This window comes from Oncorhynchus mykiss, chromosome 5 (genome assembly GCF_013265735.2).
Source record: "Oncorhynchus mykiss isolate Arlee chromosome 5, USDA_OmykA_1.1, whole genome shotgun sequence".
Lineage (NCBI taxonomy): Eukaryota > Metazoa > Chordata > Actinopteri > Salmoniformes > Salmonidae > Oncorhynchus > Oncorhynchus mykiss.
Window position 1 is genome coordinate 11619589 of NC_048569.1, and position 22100 is coordinate 11641688.

Genomic DNA, 22100 nt, shown 5'->3' on the forward strand with positions numbered 1-22100 from the left:
GTCAATAGTTGGGTTCAACAGGGGATGTGGTTGAAAGTAAAAAGATGTGGTGGCAATAGGTTCTCCCGTCATTTGTCATCTTTGCTCATGATGTCACCCTTTTTACTTCCAAATTCACAGTTACCTACAGTATGGGGATGTAGGTAACCTACAGTATTTTGACACTTAGGACAGGTGTATGACATGTACCTCAACAACCTCCATCAGACAAATACACTGAATTGCAATCATTTTATTCAATAGCCTCCAGAACGGACCTTTTTTTCCACATTCATCATACGGTACATAGTATCAATCTTTTCAGTGATGGAACAAACATTTAGTCCAACATTGAAATCTCCACCCCCCCCGGCCCCAACAAATAGGGGCCTTGCTACAAAGCCATAAAGCAGTGTTCTTTCTCAAGTCCATTCGGAACATCTGTCCATGTCTTGAAGGGGGCCTGTGAAATGAAATGGTGGGAGGACGTCTGAATTGCCCGCTCTGCATCAGGGGGTAAATGTCTCTTTCCTCTGGTGAGAGAGGGTTAGGTGTAGTAGCAGTGAATAGGGTTATTGATGAAGGCTGCTTTAGGCATCGTCGTCCGAGGTGTCGCTGCTACTGGTCTCCGTCTCCTCCGTGGTGTCGGTGGCCATTTGGAGGTTGCTGGTCTTCCACACGGCCAGGGAGTCGATGGGAGGGCCGTTCTTCAGGAAGCTGTTTCTCCTCAGACCATTCTTCTGCAGCTGGAGGGAAGAAAACAATTGGGCGGGGTGAGGGACTGATTTCAGAAGCAATGAACTTAAAATGGCTGTCAAAGCCTACAGAAAGCTGGAGTGAGAGTGTGGTGGTGTTTGTGTTGTGGTGGTGAGTTAGTGTGGGTGTGGTTGTTTGTGACAATGTGTGGGTGTTAGTGACCTTGTGGGCGACTAGGCGTGAAAGGCAGTCGGAAGTTTACATACATTTTGGTTGGCGTCATTAAAACTAGTTTTTCAACCACTCCACAAATGTCTTGTTAACAAACTGTAGTTTTGGCAAGTCGGTTAGGACATCTACTTTGTGCATGACAAGTAATTTTTCCAACAATTGTTTACAGACAGATTATTTCACTTATAATTCACTATTTCACAATTCCAGTGGATCAGAAGTTTACATATACTAAGTTGACTGTGCCTTTAAACAGCTTGGAAAATTCCAGAAAATTATGTAATGGCTTTAGAAGATTCTGATAGGCTAACTGACATCATTTAAGTCAATTGGAGGTGTACCTGTGGATGTATTTCAAGGCCTACCTTCAAACTCAGTGCATCTTTGCTTGACATCATGGAAAAATCTAAAGAAATAAGCCAGGACCTCAGAAAATAAATTGTAGAAGTTTAGTTCATCCTTGGGAGCAATTTCCAAACGCCACGTTCATCTATACAAACAATAGTACGCAAGTATAAACCCCATGGGACCACGCAGCCGTCATACCGCTCAGGAAGGAGACCCATTCGGGTCTCCTAGAGATAAACGTTCTTTGGTGCGAAAAGTGCAAATCACTCCCAGAACAACAGCAAAGGACCTTGTGAAGATGCTGGAGGAAACAGGTACAAAAGTATTTATATCCACAGTAAAAGTCCTATATCGACATAACCTGAAAGGCCGCTCAGCAAGGAAGAAGCCACTGCTTCAAAACCACCATAAAAAAAGCCAGACTACGGTTTGCAACAGCACATGGGGAGAAAGATTGGACTTTTTGGAGAAATGTCCTCTGGTATGATGAAACAAAAATAGAACTGTTTGGCCATAATGACCATTGTTATGTTTGGAGGAAAAGGGGGGATGCTTGTAAGCTGAAGAATACCATCCCAACTGTGAAGCACGGGGTGGCAGCATCATGTTGTAGGGGTTCTTTGCTGCAGGAGGGACTGGTGCACGTCACAAAATAGATGGCTTCCCAAGGAAGGAAAATTATGTGGATATATTGAAGCAACATCTGAAGACATCAGGAAGTTGAAGCTTGGTCGTAAATGGACAATGACCCCAAGCATATTTCCAAAGTTGTAGAAAAATGGCTTAAGGACAATAAAGTCAAGGTATTGAAGTGGCCATCACAAAGCCCTGCCCTCAATCCTATAGAAAATTTGTGGGCAGAACTGAAAAAGCGTGTGCGAGCAAGGAGGCCTACAAACCTGACTCAGTTACACCAGCTCTGTCAGGAGGAATGGGCCAAAATTCAACCAACTTATTGTGGGAAGCTTGTGGAAGACTACCCGAAACGTTTGACCCAAGTTAAACAATTTAAAAGGCAATGCTACCAAATACTAATTGAGTGTATGCAAACTTCTGACCCACTAGGAATGTGATGAAATAAATAAAAGCTGAAATAAATAATTCTCTACTATTAGAGATTCTCTACTATTAACTTCTGACATTTCACATTTTTAAAATAAAGTGGTGATCCTAACTGACCTAAGACAGGGAATTTATTAGGATTAAATGTCAGGAATTGTGAAAAACAGTTTAAATGTATTTGGCTATAGTGTATGTAAACTTCCGACTTCAACTGAATGTATGGTTATTGTAAACTATAATGATTTGTTTGACAAGGGCACTTCAAATGTGACAGAGTAATGAGTGTTTTATGACAGACTGGAACAAAAAAGTGTAGTAACAGAACACTGCTCTAAGGGAGGGGGTGGAGAATACTGCAGTATGAACGGATGGAGGAGTAACTAACTACCTGTTCACTGATGGCCTGGAACTCCCTCATCTCATCCTCCGTCAGAGGGGCACACGTCTCATCATTCTCACTCTCCTCCTGCCAACCCATTTCTTTCAATAACCTGGGGAGGGAAGAAAATTCACTTTTAGGATTTCTATTTTCTATCAATTGTGCCTCTACAATTATGAGCCAGACAAAAGGGAAGCACACTTTACCACACCCACTTACTCGGTTGCGCTTCCAAAACAATCCTACTAACAGGGCCTAAAACTTTTTTTGTCTACCAGCCACTGTGGAAGGACATTTTCTAAAATCTACCAGCCACTCAAGATATTTGACTAGCCAAATGTTTGATGTTGTGCCAGAATTACACCAACAAAACAGAAAAGACATAAGCATGCTTTGTAATTTTACTAAAAAACTAAATGTATTACTACTATAAGAAGTAATGTGGTATATTGTTTAATTTCAATTAATTTTCTTTTAACCAAAATGATGAAACATTTTCACCTGCCCCTTCAAGGGCGGGAGGTTACTGTGAAAACACGACTCGTGCCTGAGCTTGAGAGTGTGACTAGTAGCCACGTTGTCTTCTCTTCCCTAACAGCGGAAACGCAAACATTGTAAAAACAACCTGGCTTGTGAACAAAACCATTTAAATAGCCAAGAAACAAGGACAGTCTCAATAAACTTACATTTCAAGTAAATTAGACCAACTTATGCCTGTGCACAGCGCTTCTAAAAATGTATCTTTGCTCAGCACTTCACGTGCGTACAGGCCAGTGTTTCTGCGTGAGGTGGGATAGGCTATAGGATTCATAGTTCTATTACTTTGTGTGATTCATTTACCAGGTTTGAAACAAAATGGCAGAAATACTTTGAAAACAGCTACTGCAGCATTTGTTTTACTTCACTATTTGTATTCACAAATGCGAGTGAAATGCTGGCACTGTGGAGCCCTGACCACCCTCCAACGTGGCTGGTGAAATAGACATCTTAGGCCCTGCCTACTAGCTCCGACCACTTCAGTATTTGCAGATATGAAGGGACCGGAAACCTGTGATGTGTGTAGTAAGTTACTTAATTGAGCATCAAAATCTATGAGACAAAATGCTAATACCGGTCCCATGACCACAAAATGTTAAAACCAAATTGTTAAAGACAAAAACTAAACCAAAGCTTGGATTGCCGTCATACATTGGCCATAGACTGCTTACATGGTATGGAAACCAAAATGCCATTTTGTAATTTAAGTGAAGTATCCCTTTAATAACATCTGCTTGCTTCAGATCCACAAACGTTTGGACATCCAACTCTGACATCACCTTATGGCAGTTGAAATTTAAAATGATTAGGGTTAAGGTTTAGGGTAGGGACGTCCCAAGGAATTCGGATAGCACTAATCCAACTGTTGTCAGAACGGTCCAGTGTTTACCTGTGCTCTGCCTCCAAAGAGCTGGATAGCACCTCCTGCTGGGGGAAGGTGGAGGAGCGCAGCACTTGCTGCCTCATTGTTAGTGTGGTCATGTTGCCGTTCTCCTGCGAGAAACTTCGCTCACAACGGTTGCGGTTCTCGTCCCCGCAGCCCACGTTGCAGTTCTGCGGATGGAAACCATCGTCATGCTGAGGGGTGAGAGAGCGAAGGTCAAGGCTGTGTCACATCACACAACTTCTCACTAAAATAACTATTTAAACACGATAGGATGATGGGCAGGCGAACTTCTGTCATCATGAAGGTGTAAAGGAAAGAAAGACGACGTTATGACGGGAGTTTAAGGGTGTTACAACAACCACTTCTTTCTATGATGGCCATTCAAAGTGATGTCAGTGACTGATACCCCTTCAAACACACTTCTCTGTACATTTCTTGAGGGCTCTCTTTGGGTGACACACACCTTGCAGTGGTGATAGAGGTCCTCCTCGTCCACCATGTCTTTTTTGAGGGCTTTGAGGAAGGTGCTCTTGCGGTCTGAGCGTGTCATGCGTGTCAGACGCATCATGAGCCGCGGCTGACTGCCCTTGTCCACCGGAGACGACGAGCTGGAGCGACTCGCCTGGGAAACACAGCAATTAGTCAATCATTCCAATGTACATTCCTAACGATCATTCCTTCCCTCTAGCCTATATCAATCAATAAATCAGTCAATAGACACCAAACCAAATATCAACCATTAATTTATAAAAAAAATAAAAACATATCAATCATTGGTTAATTTGTTTCTTCAATCAATACTATAAAACTGTGTGCATATGCTTTTTACAAAGCCAACCGAAAATGAAACCACAACCACGACAATCTCACCTTGACTGGAAGACTGACAGATATGGGGATGGGGCCCTTGTAGAGGGAGGGGCCAGTGCCGTTGCGGGAAGGGGCTTGTTGTTGTTGAGGAGTGGACGTGCAGGTCTGTGCTGGTGTGGGCTGCTCCCTGGAGACGCGCTTGATCACCATCATTTTCGAGCCCCTGGATTGAGGGTTGGGTGGGTGTTCTAAATAGACAGAGCAGGACGAAATTCCACAGCTTTTCATTTTACTGCAAAATGTAAAAGCCTCACTAGAAAAAAAAAGGTAGTTATCGTAATAGATTCATTAAAGCTGCAATATGCCTTTAAAAACGCTCCACCATGTCCCGGTTGCTAAAATTCTAATAGTTTGCCAAATTTCAGTTTGTGTGACAAGACAAGCAGTCGAGTTTATAGAATCATTTTACCTTCTAAAAACTGCTGTGAATATCATTTAAAAAACAGAAAATATTGTATTTTCAGCTGGTGTACAAAACCAAAAGTAAAATATACAAAAACAGAACTTAAGAACAGAAAGCATAGAAATTGCTCACATAGAACATATCTACTGCTTCTTAGACTTGCTTTCAATGAGAATGAGAGCTATAACTCACATTTCTCTGTGAATTTGGTCAGCGTTGCACAAAAAGTTACATATTTTAGCTTTAAATATGTATTATCCTATTTTGTCCAAATGGGCAACCAAAGGAGACAACTGCATCAAAGTCAAATCAGGTTGGGGATAGAGAGAGAACAGATTGGGAGCTCACCCCATACTCCAGTGGCAACAGCTTTGTCACGGTTGACCTCTCGGTCCGCATCAGGATGGAGTGATGGCTGAAAGAATAACAGCAGGCATCTTACAACACAAGCAAGTTGTGTAGGATAAATCTGATACGTGGCAAAAACAAAGTTCTTTAAATAATATGACAAAATTCCCTATCCATGTGTTTTGGAAGACACTAACAATGTTAAATACTAGATGAGGAATTTAGGGGAGACAGATTGAGGAGTGTTTCCTAAAGAGGAGTTGGGAGAGCCAAACCAATATGTAATGGCTTGGGCAATATTTGCGTGAGATTGGGTGATAACTTCAAACATCGTTTTTTTGGATTGGACTATTTCGTAGGGTGGGTCATTGGGCTTCCTCACTACACCACTCACAAAGTCTTCAGCTCCAAACTGTTTGCGTATGTCCCCATCGTCCCTGTGGCCTTGCTGGCCCTCGGACAGGCCTTTGCTCTTGGAGCGAGGAGAAGGTCCGCCACGCTGGAGGGGAGGGCGTGAGCTGGAGCCCTCGCTGCCGTTCCGGACCCCCCATCCGTTACCCTCCTTCCTAGAGAAGATTCCTGTGAAACATACAACTTGACTTTACCAAAGAGTATATAGAGCAGGGTTCCCCAACTGGCAGCGATTTGATTTGGCCCCCTTATTTGAGCAAAACAATATATTTTGTTGTTGGACGAGAGACAAATCAGCTCCAAGTGATTTTAATTCAGGGAATATTATCCAAAGTATTCCCATGCATAATAGAGAGATGTGTAATTGTATACAAATGGAAGCAAGATTTGAAATGATTATGTTTTAGTCAAATATTTGATCTGTTTTGCTACTTGCGGTCAACTTAGTCTACAAATGATTTAGAATTATGTTCCGGCCCCCTGACCACCCACTCAAGCTGTTTTTTGTGTGTTTTTTTATTTTATACATTTGTCCCACTGAATCTAGTTGATTATCCCTGGTATAGTGTCCCTCTATCGCACAGAGGCAGACACATGGATGGCTAGCTTGTTAGATGGGTAGACAGCCAGACAAGCAAGTGGTTAACAGAGACACAGAGTGAAACCAGCTCTTGGTTGATTCATTCTCGCTAACAGACGTACCCCCAGTGCCCCCAGCGTAACCCAGTTCCATACCCCCAGTGCGTCCGTTGACAGGCTCTGAGTCGTCTGATGAGTTGTGGCGTCTGCGACTCACATCCCCGTGGTTGTCCAGACATTTGGCAGGAGACTGGAAAGACTTGTCACAGACCTGAGAGGGCTAACACAAATGGACAGACTGTCAGGCTAACGACTCCTCCGGACAACAACCATCACGTTATGTACGGTGTGATCTGACATGAACAGAAGACGTGTGTTTCTTCTTGTGCACATACCCACACCGGACATGGGATACACACAAACACACGGAAAGTACAAAACCACAAACACAAAAAGGTACCTTGGCTGATGAGGGTGCTGTGGGAAAGTTAAGCCAGGCTGGAGTGAAGTCATGCTGCGCCATTTAGGTTTGCGTCTCCAGTGAGGTGGGCAAGACATCAACACATCGTTTCTCCAGCCCCTGAATAAGAGAGATAGAGGAGAGATAGAGAGAGACAGTGAGAAAGAGGCACTGTGGAGTTTTAGAGAGAGACTGTAGTAACTGAGCCAACTCCAGGATTTATGACAGTGTGTTTATGGGCATTAAGCCCAATGACTTCTCAATTGAATTCACTTTCAAGTGGCACCCTACCAACCAACTGATACAATGCAAGGGACTGAATGGAGTTGTTCCTTTTCCAGTCCCTTTAGCTTCCCATTAGGTGTAGCAGACAGCAGAGATAACATTCATGCGGCAGTGAGTGGCATCCAACCCTTGCGTGACATGAAACAGAGTCCAATGGAAGTTTAAGCTGATGCAACAGAGCTATTCACCATTACAGGGCCCGACTGATGGAGCTCAGAAGGACCATGAGTGTCACATCTAGGGTTGCAAAATTATTTCAATAAAGTCCCTGGCTTTCCCAAAATCACAGTTGGAAGATTCCCGTAATGAGGGAATAAGGAGGAAATGTATAAACCTCCAACCAGGATAGGATGAGTGTGTATAATTTGTGGAATGTTCCAACAGGAATCTGTTACAAAAACGTAGAGAAGTACAAGGTTGTCAACAAACAACGCATAGAAAGTAGCCTGATCAATTCACCTAGCTTACTAGCTACAGAATAGGCATCAACTCACCACGTAGCTTATTTTTTTATGTTTGTCCACAGGCTACCAGAGTGAGACATTTTTCAGAATAAACGTGGTGAGTAAAAACGTAATTAAATAGCCCACTCTCTACCAGTTATCTTTTTCTGCCGCTATACGACTTTGTATGTGTTGTTTGTTGGCAACCTTGTTATTTACTAAGTGTTTGGAACAGATTCCTGTTGGAATGTTCCACAAATTATACCCACCTGGATAGGATTTCTGGAAAACTAGAAAATGGAGGATAACAAAGTGGTTCTCTCGGGGTTGGTCATCAGTTAGTAGTCTCCCAAATACACAGTTGTGAATGGAAACATCAAATACTACAAAAGGAAGCATGGTTTGTACTACTGGCTGTCAAAATGACAATTCATGAATCATGAACGTTGTGTGAGAAAGAACCTTGCACTATATTTCTCTGGGTATGCGTGTCTACTATATGATATGCATCCTGCTATTGGCAAACAACGCTTTGTTCAAATATGTCAGAGCCTTTCATTATCTCAGTGGACCAGAATGCCACACAGAGCAACATAATCATTGTGACAAGAGACCAAAGCATAGAAGGGACCTCTATGTAAGATTATTAACTGCTTAGGGACCTCTATGGAATATTCATTAACTGCTTCCAACTGGGAGGCGTTTTAATCTCTTTAAAATCAAAACACTGGGAAGTCTGCCGTCGCATTTGATTTCAACAGCCAGACAGTGTTTGAACTATTAACATGACCGTCTAGTGAGATAACAAGAGGTCAGAATCAAGATAACCAGCAGCCTTTTGTTTGTCTCACTACAGACCTATGTGAGCATTGCAGATCGGTTTCCAATTGCCGAGTAGCTCACAAGCCAAACATTTTTGAGGTCGAACAATACTAATTGTACATGTTGCTGGATAGGTGACGAAAGAGGGGGAAAAAATATCAACATTGCTTACTACAATGGCTTGATGTATAACAATGCAAATATCAAGTCATCCTTGTTGTTGCAAAACATTTGGGTGCAATAAATTCAAAGTCATACAAACCAGCTACGGAGGACTGAGCAGAGGCGTCTCCTGTGCTGTAATCCCAAAATTCTCCTAGTGTTTTTGTTCTCAGTCAGTTATCCAGTTAATCTGCTCCCCACATGTATCGTGCAGATAGGGTCAATCACAAAATGTTGACGTTGATAATCCCAACTAACTTTCCATTTTTGCCACGTAATTCCAGTTCCCAGAATGATTAAATCCTTTAGAGATGTTGAAGGAAATCCAACGAAGTTCTCACCCGACTTTACAAAAGAGACATTTGGGGTGGATTTGCTACGATCACCTTAGGAAGGATTCAGTGATTTTGTAGGGGTTTTAACTGCCCAGATACCATTAACTCATATTTGTTCAAATCAGGCGATACAATGTTAGTGTGATCACATGTTGCCAAAAATAAAGTTAGCTAGCTAATAATAACTACAGCTTTCAAAAATGATTCATTTTTTGAGAAACATTTGGAAAACTTGGAAGAGGAGACTAAAGCTGGTCAGTGCAGGATGTAAGTCCACACACATATCAAAGTCTCAAATAAAATGCTAAATTAAATAGTTATTCTGTAATTCCACAAAACCAGTCCACATGTTCAGATGCTGATTTATCCCATTCAGTGCAACTCGGACGTTGAGCCAATAGTAGCAAGTCACGTCTCTCTTCCTTGATGATTGGGATATCCTATAACGTGAGGCTGTTCAGTGTTCACCTGTATTCCAAAAGAGAAAGAATGATAGCAGTATAGTTCGCTAAGACTTGCGTTAAACGATACATAAGGCTGATTGCTAGTTAAGGGCAAAAGTTAGCAGGCTAGAAAGTCACGTTAGCTGTACCTTTGACAGTTACAGCTAGCGTAATATTACCTAGTTGGCATTATATTGAATAGACTAATAGCGCAGAAAAAGGGAAACCTAAGGGTTAGTTAAAAGTATTTGACTATAGCCTGTGCTAAATTTGCGATATAGGTCACATGGCTGTTCACTCTACGATCAATAACGTTACATTTTAAACACCAGCTAACGTACACAAGTTAGCTGATGTTACTAGCTAACGTTAGCTAGCTCACTCAACTCTTGAATGTCAGTTAGCTAACTCAGCTACTTGACCAGGTAGCTAGCCAAACAAGCTAATGCTACTCCCTGTTATTGATACGTTCAGTGAGCCATTCCGCAATACTTACCTTTCAATGATGCCAAAGCTCTTCCGAAAACTTCGTTAGTTAGCTACATTGCAGATAGTGACTCCTTCATGCGGTTCAACACAAGCTGATGTTGGCTAGCGTCGTTAGCTTGCAGAATCAGTCTGTCACAGCTTACTCGCTCGTGCCCCCTTAAGCAGTTGTCATTCGCTTTTTTGTTGTTTCGTAAGACTAAGTTAAGACGCTGATATGTATGTATAAACCGTATCACACTGACCATCTCATTAACTTGTTTAAGTGTTTGCAAATTCCTCGCTTATTTTTAAATTTTTGCCGCTTTTGCCTGTCTCCTTCCCAAAATGGCGCTGATACAGCAATGTTTCGCGAGAATCTCGTTGGCCAAAGTGAATAACCCCCCGCCCCCCTTTTTTCCCACGTATGTGGCGCTGCCATAGACTGTAAAAAAATATGAACGACGTCATCGATGACGTCACCCCAATGTCTCCTATGAGAATGGTCAGTGGCGCGTTTCGCCGAGCATCTCAGCCCGGAGGACATAGAAAAAAGGAACAAGTTGTGGCCAACGATCAAGATAGCACGAAATGAGGGAAAGGCTGCAATTATTTTATGATCAGTTTTCATATGCACTTAAAATAGTAGGTACCCTTTTATTTAAATTATTATTTGCTGTTTTATTTCTCAGAATAGTTCCTGATTACACTAAAGAGGGTTTTTAGTCTCTCTTACTACAAGAACCCTTGGTTTGGTCTTGAACATAATTTTCAGTTGAGTTGAATTTCAAAGCCAGATAACGTCTAGCTCAAAGGTTATGGAATAAGCTATTTTCACTTTAAATTGACTTATATGGTGCAGATCTCGGTTCCTTGTCGTTTACGTTCACTGCTCCTACAGTCTTTGACTCATCCTACTACAGTTTATACTTTTATATAATCTTTGTTGTTTTGTCTTTGTCTATAGTTTCTCTTAATGCTAGGGGGTTACGACACAATGTGAAGCGCAAGGCCTAATTTTTATTTGCTAAACAATTTCAAACAGATTTTTGCTTTTTTCAAGAGGCTCACTCAATTTCGGCTGATGCCAACTTCTGGAGGTCACAGTGGGGCAACGATATTTGGCTTTCCCATGGATCTGAACGCTCCACTGGTGTCACTACAATGAAAAATACCTTTGGTGGTAATATTCTACACTCGGAATATGACCCCTTTGGTCACTTTATTTATCTTGTGATCAGTTACAATGACAGTGCGCTCATTACTGTAAACTTCTACAGGTACAACACCAAACATGAGAATGATGAGTTGCTTGAATCTATAGAGAAACATATACTTCAATGGCTATCTAAATTGTTATTGATAGGAGGGGACTTTAACATTACAATAGATCATTCAACTGATAGATGGCCCCCAGGTAGGCCAACCAATCAGAATTTGGGTTTAATACTTTTTATGGAAAAGTTTGATCTTACTGATATATGGAGAGAGAGGTTTCCGGCCAACAGATCATTCACTTGGAGTAACAAAACAGGTTCCAGACAATCCAGAATAGATGTTTGGCTTATATCCAAATGTATTGATAGTGAGTGTGTTACTACAAATATTTGTACTACTCCCCTCACAGACCATAGGGCTATTTACATTGATATCAAAATATTTACCCCGGATACTAACCTTGGTAGAGCATCCTACTGGAAGCTAAATAGCTCATTATTAAATAATGATATAGTTAAATTTAAGGTTAAAGATCTGCTCTCACACTTTTGGGAAAGGGCTTGTTAAGAAAAATCTTATTGCAAGAACTGGGAGCTCTTTAAATTTGAGGTGTCCAAATACCTTAGAAAATATGGTAGTAATCTTGCTAAGACTAGAAGAGCTGAGGAGGAAAAGGTGATAATTAAGAAAACTTCCCTTTCTCAGAGGTCCCCAGTCGACCTCTCGGGGGAGGAGAAGATGGAACTAATTGAGTTACAAAATAAACTGGATAATATATATAAATTAAAAGCAGAAGGCACCTTTATTAGATCTCGGAAAAAAATGATTGAGGAGCGAGAACAGAATTCATCCTATTTCTTTAGACTTGAGAAATTTCACTCTAAAAATAACACTATCCATAAGTTAAACATTGATGGCGTTATTACAGATTACCAAAAATTAATCGCTAAATACTGTAGCAATTTTTACAGAAAATTGTATAGCTCTACGTACTGTCAGGAATCCACAAATATGTTTTTTTAACTAACTGAATATTCACTCTATCAGTGATATAGAATCTTGTTGAATAAAGTTGAAGAGATTATAGAGTCTATCAAACATCTAAAGAACAATAAATCACCAGGTGTTGATGGAATTACATCAGAATTTTGCAAATTATTTTCTGAACAAGTAGCTCCCTTCCTATTTGAAGTCTTTTTTGGAGAGTATTAAAAACAATGTTCTCCCTCCTACAATGAGTCAGGGGTTAATAACACTGATATATAAGCCCAAAAAAGAAGTGCTGCTCATCGATAACTGGCGTCCAATTTGTCTTCTTAATAATGACTAAGAAAATTGCAAAAATAATTAAAGAAGTCCTGGATGCAATCATTGATGAATCACAGTCTGGCTTCATGAGGAATAGACATCTCTAACAATGTCAGACTAGTATTAGACATACTTGACTACTCAGACGTAATAACTGAGGATAGCTTCATATTATTTTTAGATTTTTATAAAGAATTTGACACAGTAGAGCATCAGTTTCTCTTCCACTCCCTTGAGAGACTTGGCTTTGGGGATTTTTTATGTAAGGCTATTAAGACTCTCTATGCAAATGGTAACAGTTCTATCAAATTGAAATATGGCACCTCACATAGATTTGAGTTAAAGAGAGGAATTAGGCAAGGTTGTCCTATCTCTCCGTACCTGTTTTTATTAATCACCCAACTTCTTGCAAATTCTTTAAATAATAGTCCTGAACAAGGTATTTCCATAGCTGGTAAAGAAATTATTATAAGCCAGCTGGCTGATGATACTACACTTTTTCTGAAAGACGCTAACCAAATTCCCATATCGATCAATGTGATACAATCCTTTTCCAAAGCGTCTGGTCTATATCTTAACATTAAGAAATGTGAACTCATGGCTGTCAAAAATTGTGTGACACCTTCATATTATGGTATTCCAGTAAAAGAAGAACTTACATATTTAGGCATAACCATTACAAAGGATCAGAAGTCTAGAGGCTTACTAAATGTTAACCCTCTTATTAAAAAAACCAGAAGAAGCTAAATCAATGGCTACAGAGGGACTTATCTTTAAAAGGTAGAGTCCGAATAACCAAGGCTGAAGGTATCTCTAGACTAACATATGGTGCTCTATCTTTATATCTTGACAGTAAAATAAGCAAGGAGATAGACCAGATGCTTTTCAACTTTCTGTGGAGAAACTGTACCCATTACATTAGGAAAACTGTTGTAATGAATGGTGGACTAAATTTTCTGGACTTTACTACTTTAAATAATACTTTTAAGATCAATTGGATAAAACAATTCCTAAGACCCACTTCTATCTGGAATTGTATTCCTCATCATGTCTTCTCTTCTTTTGGTGGCCTTAACTTCATGTTGTTTTGCAATTATAACATTGACAAAGTTCCAATGAAACTTTCTGCTTTTTATCGGCAGGTTTTCTTGTCATGGTCCTTAATTTATAAACACAATTTTTCTCGACACGGATATTATATATGGAATAATCGGGATATATTGTATAAAAATAATTATTTGTTTTTAGAATATTGGTTCCGAAATAATATCCTATTGGTGTCTATCATTGGGTTTACTTGATAGCTACCTACACAAATAGCTAGCTAGAACAAAGTGTTAATAAGATAAATTCATTTAAAAAGGATTAAAAGCAATACAAATAACTGGTAAATGCAGAGGGTCTTTTACTCGGTTATAAAGAATTCTTATCACTTTACAAGGTCCCTGTAACACCTAAAGATTTTGCAATTGTTTTAGATGCCATTCCCTCAGGTGTTGCTATGTTATTCAGGAACATGTCAAGACCTGACCCTCAGAGCCTACCTTCTATTGACCCTGTTGACTCATCAGTAGGAAAGATTTGTTTCTCCTTTGGTCCATTCAACAACAGAGCGATATGAACCTTGTTTCAGCAGGATGTTATGGACCTTATGTCATGCCTTATTGAAATGGATTTATTGATAATATCTGTTGGAAAAAAGTTTGTATGTTGCCACACACATACCTACTTGTTAGCAAAATTAAGGAAGTTTCCTTTAAAATTATTCATAAATATTATCCTGCCAACCACTATATGAAGAAGTTTAAGGAAAACATCAACTCAAATTGCTCCTTTTGTAATGACCACCCAGAAACAGTGTTGCATCTTTTTTGGCATTGTATTGTATTGTATTGTATTGTATTGTAAGAAAACTGTGGCAAGACATCAGTAGGTTTATAATTGAACACGTTTATGAAGATTTTATACTATTGTGGAGAGATGCACTGTTTGGATTCCTTACATACAATAGAAATGTAATTCATTTAATTATTCTTTTGGCCAAATTTCATATACACAAATGTATATTTACAAACAGAAAACCACATTTTCGTACCCTACAAAAAGAAATTGAACTGTATTTTAAGACGGTTAAATGCTCTACTAACAAAAAAGCTGTTAGAATTGTAAGTACATGTATGTCCCTTAAGGTCCTTCAGGTCCTAGCTCGATTGTCCATTGTTTGTAATCTATGTATGCTTGTGTTCCCTCATGTGCTTTATGTATTGATTTGTTGTTAATAAAATATATATATATATTTTTTTAAGGTCAGTGGCGCGTTTGATCAGGAAGTGTCAATTCAGCGTGTCGCCATCTTGCTATCTGGAGGAGTTTTTGGAAACATTGCATGTGCAGTTTGAGGTACTCCAGGAAGTGACGTTGTAGGCTAGCTCAGTACTGCCAACTCTCATGGAGTATGTCAAGATGAAGGCCGACTGAGGTACTGCAGGCTGTCATGAGCAACTAAATGATCCTTTTAACTTAATCTGTGTGTGATTTTAAAGTAAATCGGTTCGAGGATATACATCTGGTGAAATAAAAGCCATTATTGGTACCATAATTGTGTTCAAATGTTTTTTTATATCCACGGATATTGACCACGAAGATCACCGTTTTCCAATTCACTATAGTGGGGGATCCTGTTTTCTGGAAACAATGCCTGGGGTACAGCGGTGTGCCTTAAACTTGAAATACTCAATGGTAGCTAATGTGGCTATTTTTTCCCCCTCCCATGATTTTAGTTCAAGTAGGATAGCAGCCTACACAATAAATAACTCATATTATTTATTATTATCTGCTAACCATGTGTATGTGACAAATAAAATTTGATTTGAAGGGCACTTTGTCGTTGCTGTTCATGCCCTCTCAAATACACATTGTTAGCAGATGTTAATGCGAATGTAGCGAAATGCTTGTGCTTCTAGTTCCGACCATGCAGTAATATCTAACAAGTAATCTAACAATTTCACAACAACTACCTAATACACACAAGTGTAAAGGAATAAATAAGAATATGTACATATAAATATATGAGCGACGGCCGTGCGGTATAGGCAAGATGCAGTGGATGGTATAGAGTACAGTATATACATATGAGATGAGTAATGTAGGGTATGTAAACATAGAAAAGTGGCATTGTTTAAAGTGGCTAGTGATACATTACATCAAGATGGCAAGATTCTTCCATTATTAAAGTGGCTGGAGTTGGGTCAGTATGTTGGCAGCAGCCACTCAATGTTAGTGATGGCAGTCTGATGGCCTTGAGATAGAAGCTGTTTTTCAGTCTCTCGGTCCCTGCTTTGATGCACCTGTACTGACCTCGCCTTCTGGATGATAGGGGGGTGAACAGGCAGTGGCTCGGGTGATTGTTGTCCTTGATGATCTTTATGGCCTTCCTGTTACATCGGGTGGTGTAGGTGTCCTGGAGGGCAGGTAGTTTGCCCCTGGTGATGCGTTGTGCAGACCGCACTACCTTCTGGAGAGCCTTACGGTTATGGGCGGAGCAGTTGCCGTACCAGGCGGTGATACAGCCCGACAGGATGCTCTCGATTGTGCATCTGTATAAGTTTGTGAATGTTTTTGGTGACAAGCCAAATTTCTTCAGCCTCCTGGGGCTCCTTAACTTTCTACCCTCTCCATTACTGTCCCGTCGATGTGGATAGGGGGGTGATCCCTCTGCTGTTTCCTGAAGTCGACGATCATCTCCTTTGTTTTGTTGACGTTGAGTGTGAGGTTATTTTCCTGACACCACACTCCGAGGGCCCTCACCTCCTCCCTGTAGGTTGTCTCGTCGTTGTTGGTAATCAAGCCTACCACTGTAGTGTCGTCTTCAATCTTGATGGAGTTTAGGCGTGCATGGCCACGCAGTCATGGGTGAACAGGGAGTACAGGAGAGGGCTGAGAACGATTGCGTTGTCTGTGGACCTATTGGGGCGGTAAGCAAATTGGAGTCGTTCTAGGGTGTCAGGTAGGGTGGAGGTGATATGGTCCTTGACTAGTCTCTCAAAGCACTGCATGATGACATAAGTGAGTGCTACGGGGCGGTAGTCATTTAGCTCAATTACCTTAGCTTCCTTGGGAACACCTTCACTTGACAAGCACCACCGTCCAGCAACGGTGTGGGAGGTAGCTACCTAGTATCAGGGTGACAGTCACAGTAAGCACATACATGCAACAGTACACCCATCATCAGTACTTTTTTTCAAAAAGAAACAATCGTTGGTTTTATAACTGAACGTTTAAAATGATTTGTGTAAAACTAACAGTGAAATACAAAGACCAAACCGGGTATGGTAGCTCATTGTAAGGTTGTATGTTAGGAAAAAATATGTCTAACGTATAGCAGAGTGCTTTTGACACGCCCACTCCTTTAGACACACCCACTACTTTCCACACGCCCACTCATTTCGACACTCCCACAACTTTCCAAACATCCACTCCTTTCCACACACCAACTCCTTTCGACACGCCCACAACTTTCCTTTCGCTACATTGAGCTGCAGATACCCTCTTCTCCTTTTTTTCTTCTCCCCACACCAATACAAAAAGACACCTCTGGGACCTGTCTGGAACAGTATGCCATAGAGAGCAATAGTAATGGCGTATTTTTGTAGGCTTTAACTTGTTGGACAAAGCCTATGGAAAAATTAATGGCAGCTCTATGGTGAGAAACATCTCGGTTCCTAAGGCAAAAACCCTGTGTTACCCGGGAGCACGAGAACAGGACATCACAAGGCTGCTTCCGACTGTTCTACCACAGATGCCGGGAGCTGACACTGTCGTAGTCCATGTGGGGTCAAAAGACATCCGGAGAGCTAGCTTGGAACATTTTAAAGGATTTTAAAGAACTGATTTTAGCATTAAAAGACTCCAAAAAACAGCCAATCATTTCAGGTCCAGTACCATCATTGGGCCGCGGGTGTGAAAAATTCAGCAGACTGCTGGCATTACAAATCTGTCTAAAATATTACTGTAGCTCTGCTGGAGTTACTTTAATAGATTACTTTGACACCTGAAAACAGTAAGTACTCTACAGGAATGACGGCGTCCATCCAAATCATCTTGGCTCCTGGACTCTGTCCACGCACTTCAAGTCTGCGTTGAAACAATTACTTTTCAGTTGTCCAAGACCAGCTCAGTTAATTCCTACCATTGTGACAATGAGTCGTCATAATGCTGCATCAAATGTACCGTATCCTAGGGGCATTGGCAAACACAACATAAGTAACTTAACTTTTGTGACCCTAATTGCAACGAATACCTCGGATTATACTACAGCTATGCAGTAATCATGAGCCTGTGAACCAGTTACACTGTTAGCACTGAGGCGGTGTGCCCTAGTAGGAAGACCACTTTGTGCAGCTCACCCTGCACTATCAGCTCCAATATAAATAGCATGGGGAAGTCTACTTAAGATAAGCTTCCCAGTAAAGCATTAAAAACAATCAAGCAACCCAGAAAAAAGTGCTAAAAATAGCCCATATTAACATATGCAGCCTGAGAAACAAGGTCCATGAAGTCAATAACTAGCTTGTAACAGATGACAGTCATATTCTGACTATCTCTGAAACTCACTTAGATAATACCTTTGACGATTCAGTGGTAGCAATTTATGGTTAAAACATCTACCGAAAATACAGAAATGCCAACACGGGCAGTGTTGCGGTCTATATTCAGAACCACATTCCTGTAAAGCTTAGAGACGATCTAATGTTAAATACTGTAGAAGTAATATGGCTACAGGTTCATCATAAACTTTGATTTGATCTGCCTCACCTAAATCCCTTGTGGGAAGCTGCTATAGACCACCAAGTGCTAACAGTCAGTAACTGGATAATATGTGTGAAATGCTTGATAATGTATGCAATATCAACAGAGAGGTATATTTTCTGGGTGATTTAAATATTGACTGGCTATCATCAAGCTGCCCACTCAAAAATAAAACTGTAACCAGTTCCTGCAACCTGGTTCAGGTTGTCAGTCAACATACCAGGGTATTTACAAACTGCACAGGAATAAAATCATCAACATGTATTGATCAGATCTTTACCAATGCTGCAGAAATTTGCTGTAAAGCTAAATCCAAATCTATATGATGCAGTGATCACAATATAGTAGCCATATGTAGGAAAAGCAACATTCCGAAGGCTGGGCCTAATACAGTGTAGAAGAGGTCATACAATAAGTTTTGTAGTGATTCATATGTTGATGATGTAAAACAATATTTGCTGGTCTGTGGTGTGTAATGAGGAGCAACCAGACGCTGCACTTGACACATTTATGAAATTGCTCATTCCAGTTACTAATAAGCACGCACCCATTAACAAAATGACTGTAACAACTGTTAAATCCCCTTGGAATGATGAGGAATTGAAAAATGGTACGGTTGAGAGGGATGAGGCAAAAGGTATGGCAAATAAGTCTGGCAGCCCAACTGATTGGCAAACTTACTGCAAATTAAGAAATCATGTGACTAAACTAAATAAAAATAAACTACACTATGAAACAAAGATAAATTATATGAAGAATAATAGTAAAAAGCTTTGGGGTACCTTAAATTACATTTTGGGGAAAAAAGGCAACTCGGCTCCATCATTCATTGAATCAGATGGCTAATTCATCACAAAGCCAACTGATATTGCAAACTACTTTAATGACCTTTTCATTGGCAAGATAAGCAAACTTAGGGATGACATGCCAGCAACAAACGCTGACACTCCACATCCAAGTATATCGGACCAAATTATGAAAGACAAGAATTGTACTTTTGAATTCCGTAAAGTCAGTGTGGAAGAGGTGAACAAAGTATTGTTGTCTATCAACAATGACAAGCCACCTGGGTCTGACAATCTGGATGGAAAATTACTGAGGATAATAGCAGACGCTATGGCCACATCATCAACATAAGCCAACTAGAAAGTGTGTGCCCTCAGGCCTGGAGGAAAGCTAAAGTCATTCCGCTACCCAAGAATAGTAAAGCGCCCTTTTAATTTTTTTAAACCTTTATTTAACTAGGCAAGTCAGTTAAGAAACTATTTTTTATTTTCAATTACAGCCTAGGAACAGTGGGTTGTTCAGGGGCAGAATTGTTTACCTATCAGCCTGTTACCAACCCTTAGTAAACTTTTGGAAAAAATTGTGTTTGACCAGATACAATGCTATTTTTACAGTAAACGAATTGACAACAGACTTTCAGCACTCTTATAGGGAAGGACATTCAACAAGCACAGCATGTACAAAAATGACTGATGATTGACTGAGAGAAATTGATGATAAAAATACTGTGGGGGCTGTTTTGTTAAGACTTCAGTGCAGCTTTTGACATTATCAATCAAAGTATGCTGCTGGAAAAACGTGTGTTATGGCTTTATACCCTCTGCTATATTGTGGATAAAGAGTTACCTGTCTAACAGAACACAGAGGGTGTTCTTTAATGGAAGCCTCTCCAATATAATCCAGGTAGAATCAGGAATTTCCCAGGGCAGCAGTCTAGGCCCCTTACTTTTTTCAATCTTTACTAACGACATAACGCTGGCTATGAGTAAAGCCATTGCGTCTATGTATGCAGATGACTCAACACTATACACGTCAGCTACTACAGCGACTGAAATATGACTGCTACACTTAACAAAGAGCTGTAGTTAGTTTCAGAATGGGTGGCAAGGAATAAGTTCAAAATATTTAGGAATAAAACTAAAAGCATTGTATTTGGGACAAAACACTCACTAAACCCTAAACCTCAACTAAATCTTGTAATAAATAATGTGGAAATTGAGAAAGTTCAGGTGACTAAACTGCTTGGCGTAAGTAACCCTGGATTGTAAACTGTCATGTTCAAATCATATTGATACAACAGTAGATAAGATGGGGAGAAGTCTGTTCATAATGAAGCACGGCTCTACCCTCTTAACAGCACTATCAAAAAGGCAGGTCCTACAGGCCCTAGTTGTTGCACCTGGACTACTACACACTACAGTCGTGTGGTCAGGTGCCATGAATGGCCCTTGAATGTACACATAGAGATAACATTAATAATATGCATGTCAACCTCTCCTGGCTCAAAGTGGAGGAGAGATTGATATCATCACTACCTGTATTTGTGACATGTTGAATGCACTGAGCTGTCTGTTTGAACTACTGGCACACAGTTCGGACACCCATGCATACCCCACAAAACATTAAACAAGAAGTCTCTTCACAGTCCCCAAGTCCAGAACAGACTATTGGAGGCACACAGTACTACATAGAGCAATGACTACATGGAACTCTATTCCACATCAAGTAACTGATGCAGCAGTAAAATTAGGAACAGCGGGGACTGTGAAGCAACACAAACATAGGCACAAACACATGCAAACACACACACACACACAATAACATATGCAGTATACACACACATACACATGGATTTAGTACTGTAGATATGTGGTAGTGGTGGAGTAGGGGCCTGAGGGCACACAGTGTGTTGTGAAATCTGTGAATGTATTGTAATGTTTTTAAATTTGTATAAACTGTCTTAATGTTGCTGGACCGCAGGAAGAGGAGCTGCTGCCTTGGCAGCTAATGGGGATCCATAATAAATACAAATGTAGTTTTTATAGGGTTTTTGGATAAATGCCTGTGATAAACACAGGCTTAGAAGATCTTATACGTTTTGTTCTTTGAGATAAAGAGTATGAGCCAACGTCGCTTTTTCTGAATTGATGTAATAAAAAGGCAAGTCTTCTTAAAGTTCATGTTAACTGACTGATATCTCATAGGACAAAACATATAAGCTCTCATAAGCCTGTGTTAACCTCAGACCTTATTTTCAGCATTTATCCCAAAACCCTATTCTTTCCCCCTTAGGAATGACTGAAGGAGCATGAGGTAAATAACTTCAGTTTATGACTACAAGCTGGAGAGCTCTATTGGCAAAGCCCCCACATTTTTTTAAAACATTTTTTTTTTTTGAAAATCCTACCCAAGGTAGAAGTTACAAAACACAACCAAGCTTTTTCACATCTCTAATGTCTCTCATTTATGAAATGTATGGTCGTGTAAAAATATTGTTTTATTTCCTTTCAATGTGTGTTGCATTATGGGTATAACTGCATGAACTTCACAAATACCATGTGATCAAAGGTACAATGTAAACACATATTTACTGTTTGAGGGTGTGATATGGGGGGGCTGGAGACATGTTCATTTTGACATTCTAATAAAAACTTTTATTAACAATGGCAACACTGCCATGTTGCATAGAGCCTTGCTGTAGGGAAACCCCAACCATGGAGATCGGGCACTCATCTTCGTATCTGTGCCATTATAGCACCGGTTACAGCATGGCCAGAGCCATTGAGGGAATCTCCATTTTGACGTAGTCAATTTTCTTCAATGTTGGCTGATCCCT

General features: G+C 40.3%; 1 protein-coding gene across 3 annotated transcripts; it reads right to left on the minus strand.

The window, feature by feature from the left end:
* Positions 1 to 215: 215 nt before the first annotated feature.
* LOC110523193 (vasculin) lies at positions 216 to 10538 on the minus strand. Of its 3 annotated transcripts, none has more exons than XM_021601670.2 (11): positions 10176 to 10538; positions 9002 to 9704; positions 7190 to 7309; positions 6886 to 7009; positions 6134 to 6318; positions 5740 to 5806; positions 4989 to 5176; positions 4582 to 4740; positions 4122 to 4285; positions 2705 to 2807; positions 216 to 725 (listed from the first exon to the last, which is right to left on the minus strand). In XM_021601670.2, exons 3-11 carry the CDS (start codon positions 7250 to 7252, stop codon positions 570 to 572), a joined length of 1209 nt encoding a protein of 402 aa, XP_021457345.2. In that variant the 5' UTR covers positions 7253 to 7309; positions 9002 to 9704; positions 10176 to 10538; the 3' UTR covers positions 216 to 569. The 3 variants fall into 3 exon arrangements, with proteins under 3 accessions (XP_021457345.2, XP_021457343.2, XP_021457344.2); XM_021601668.2 differs by having other exon boundaries at positions 4122 to 4309; positions 10176 to 10537; XM_021601669.2 differs by lacking the exon at positions 9002 to 9704 and having other exon boundaries at positions 4122 to 4309; positions 10176 to 10537.
* Between the last annotated feature and the right edge of the window lie 11562 nt (positions 10539 to 22100).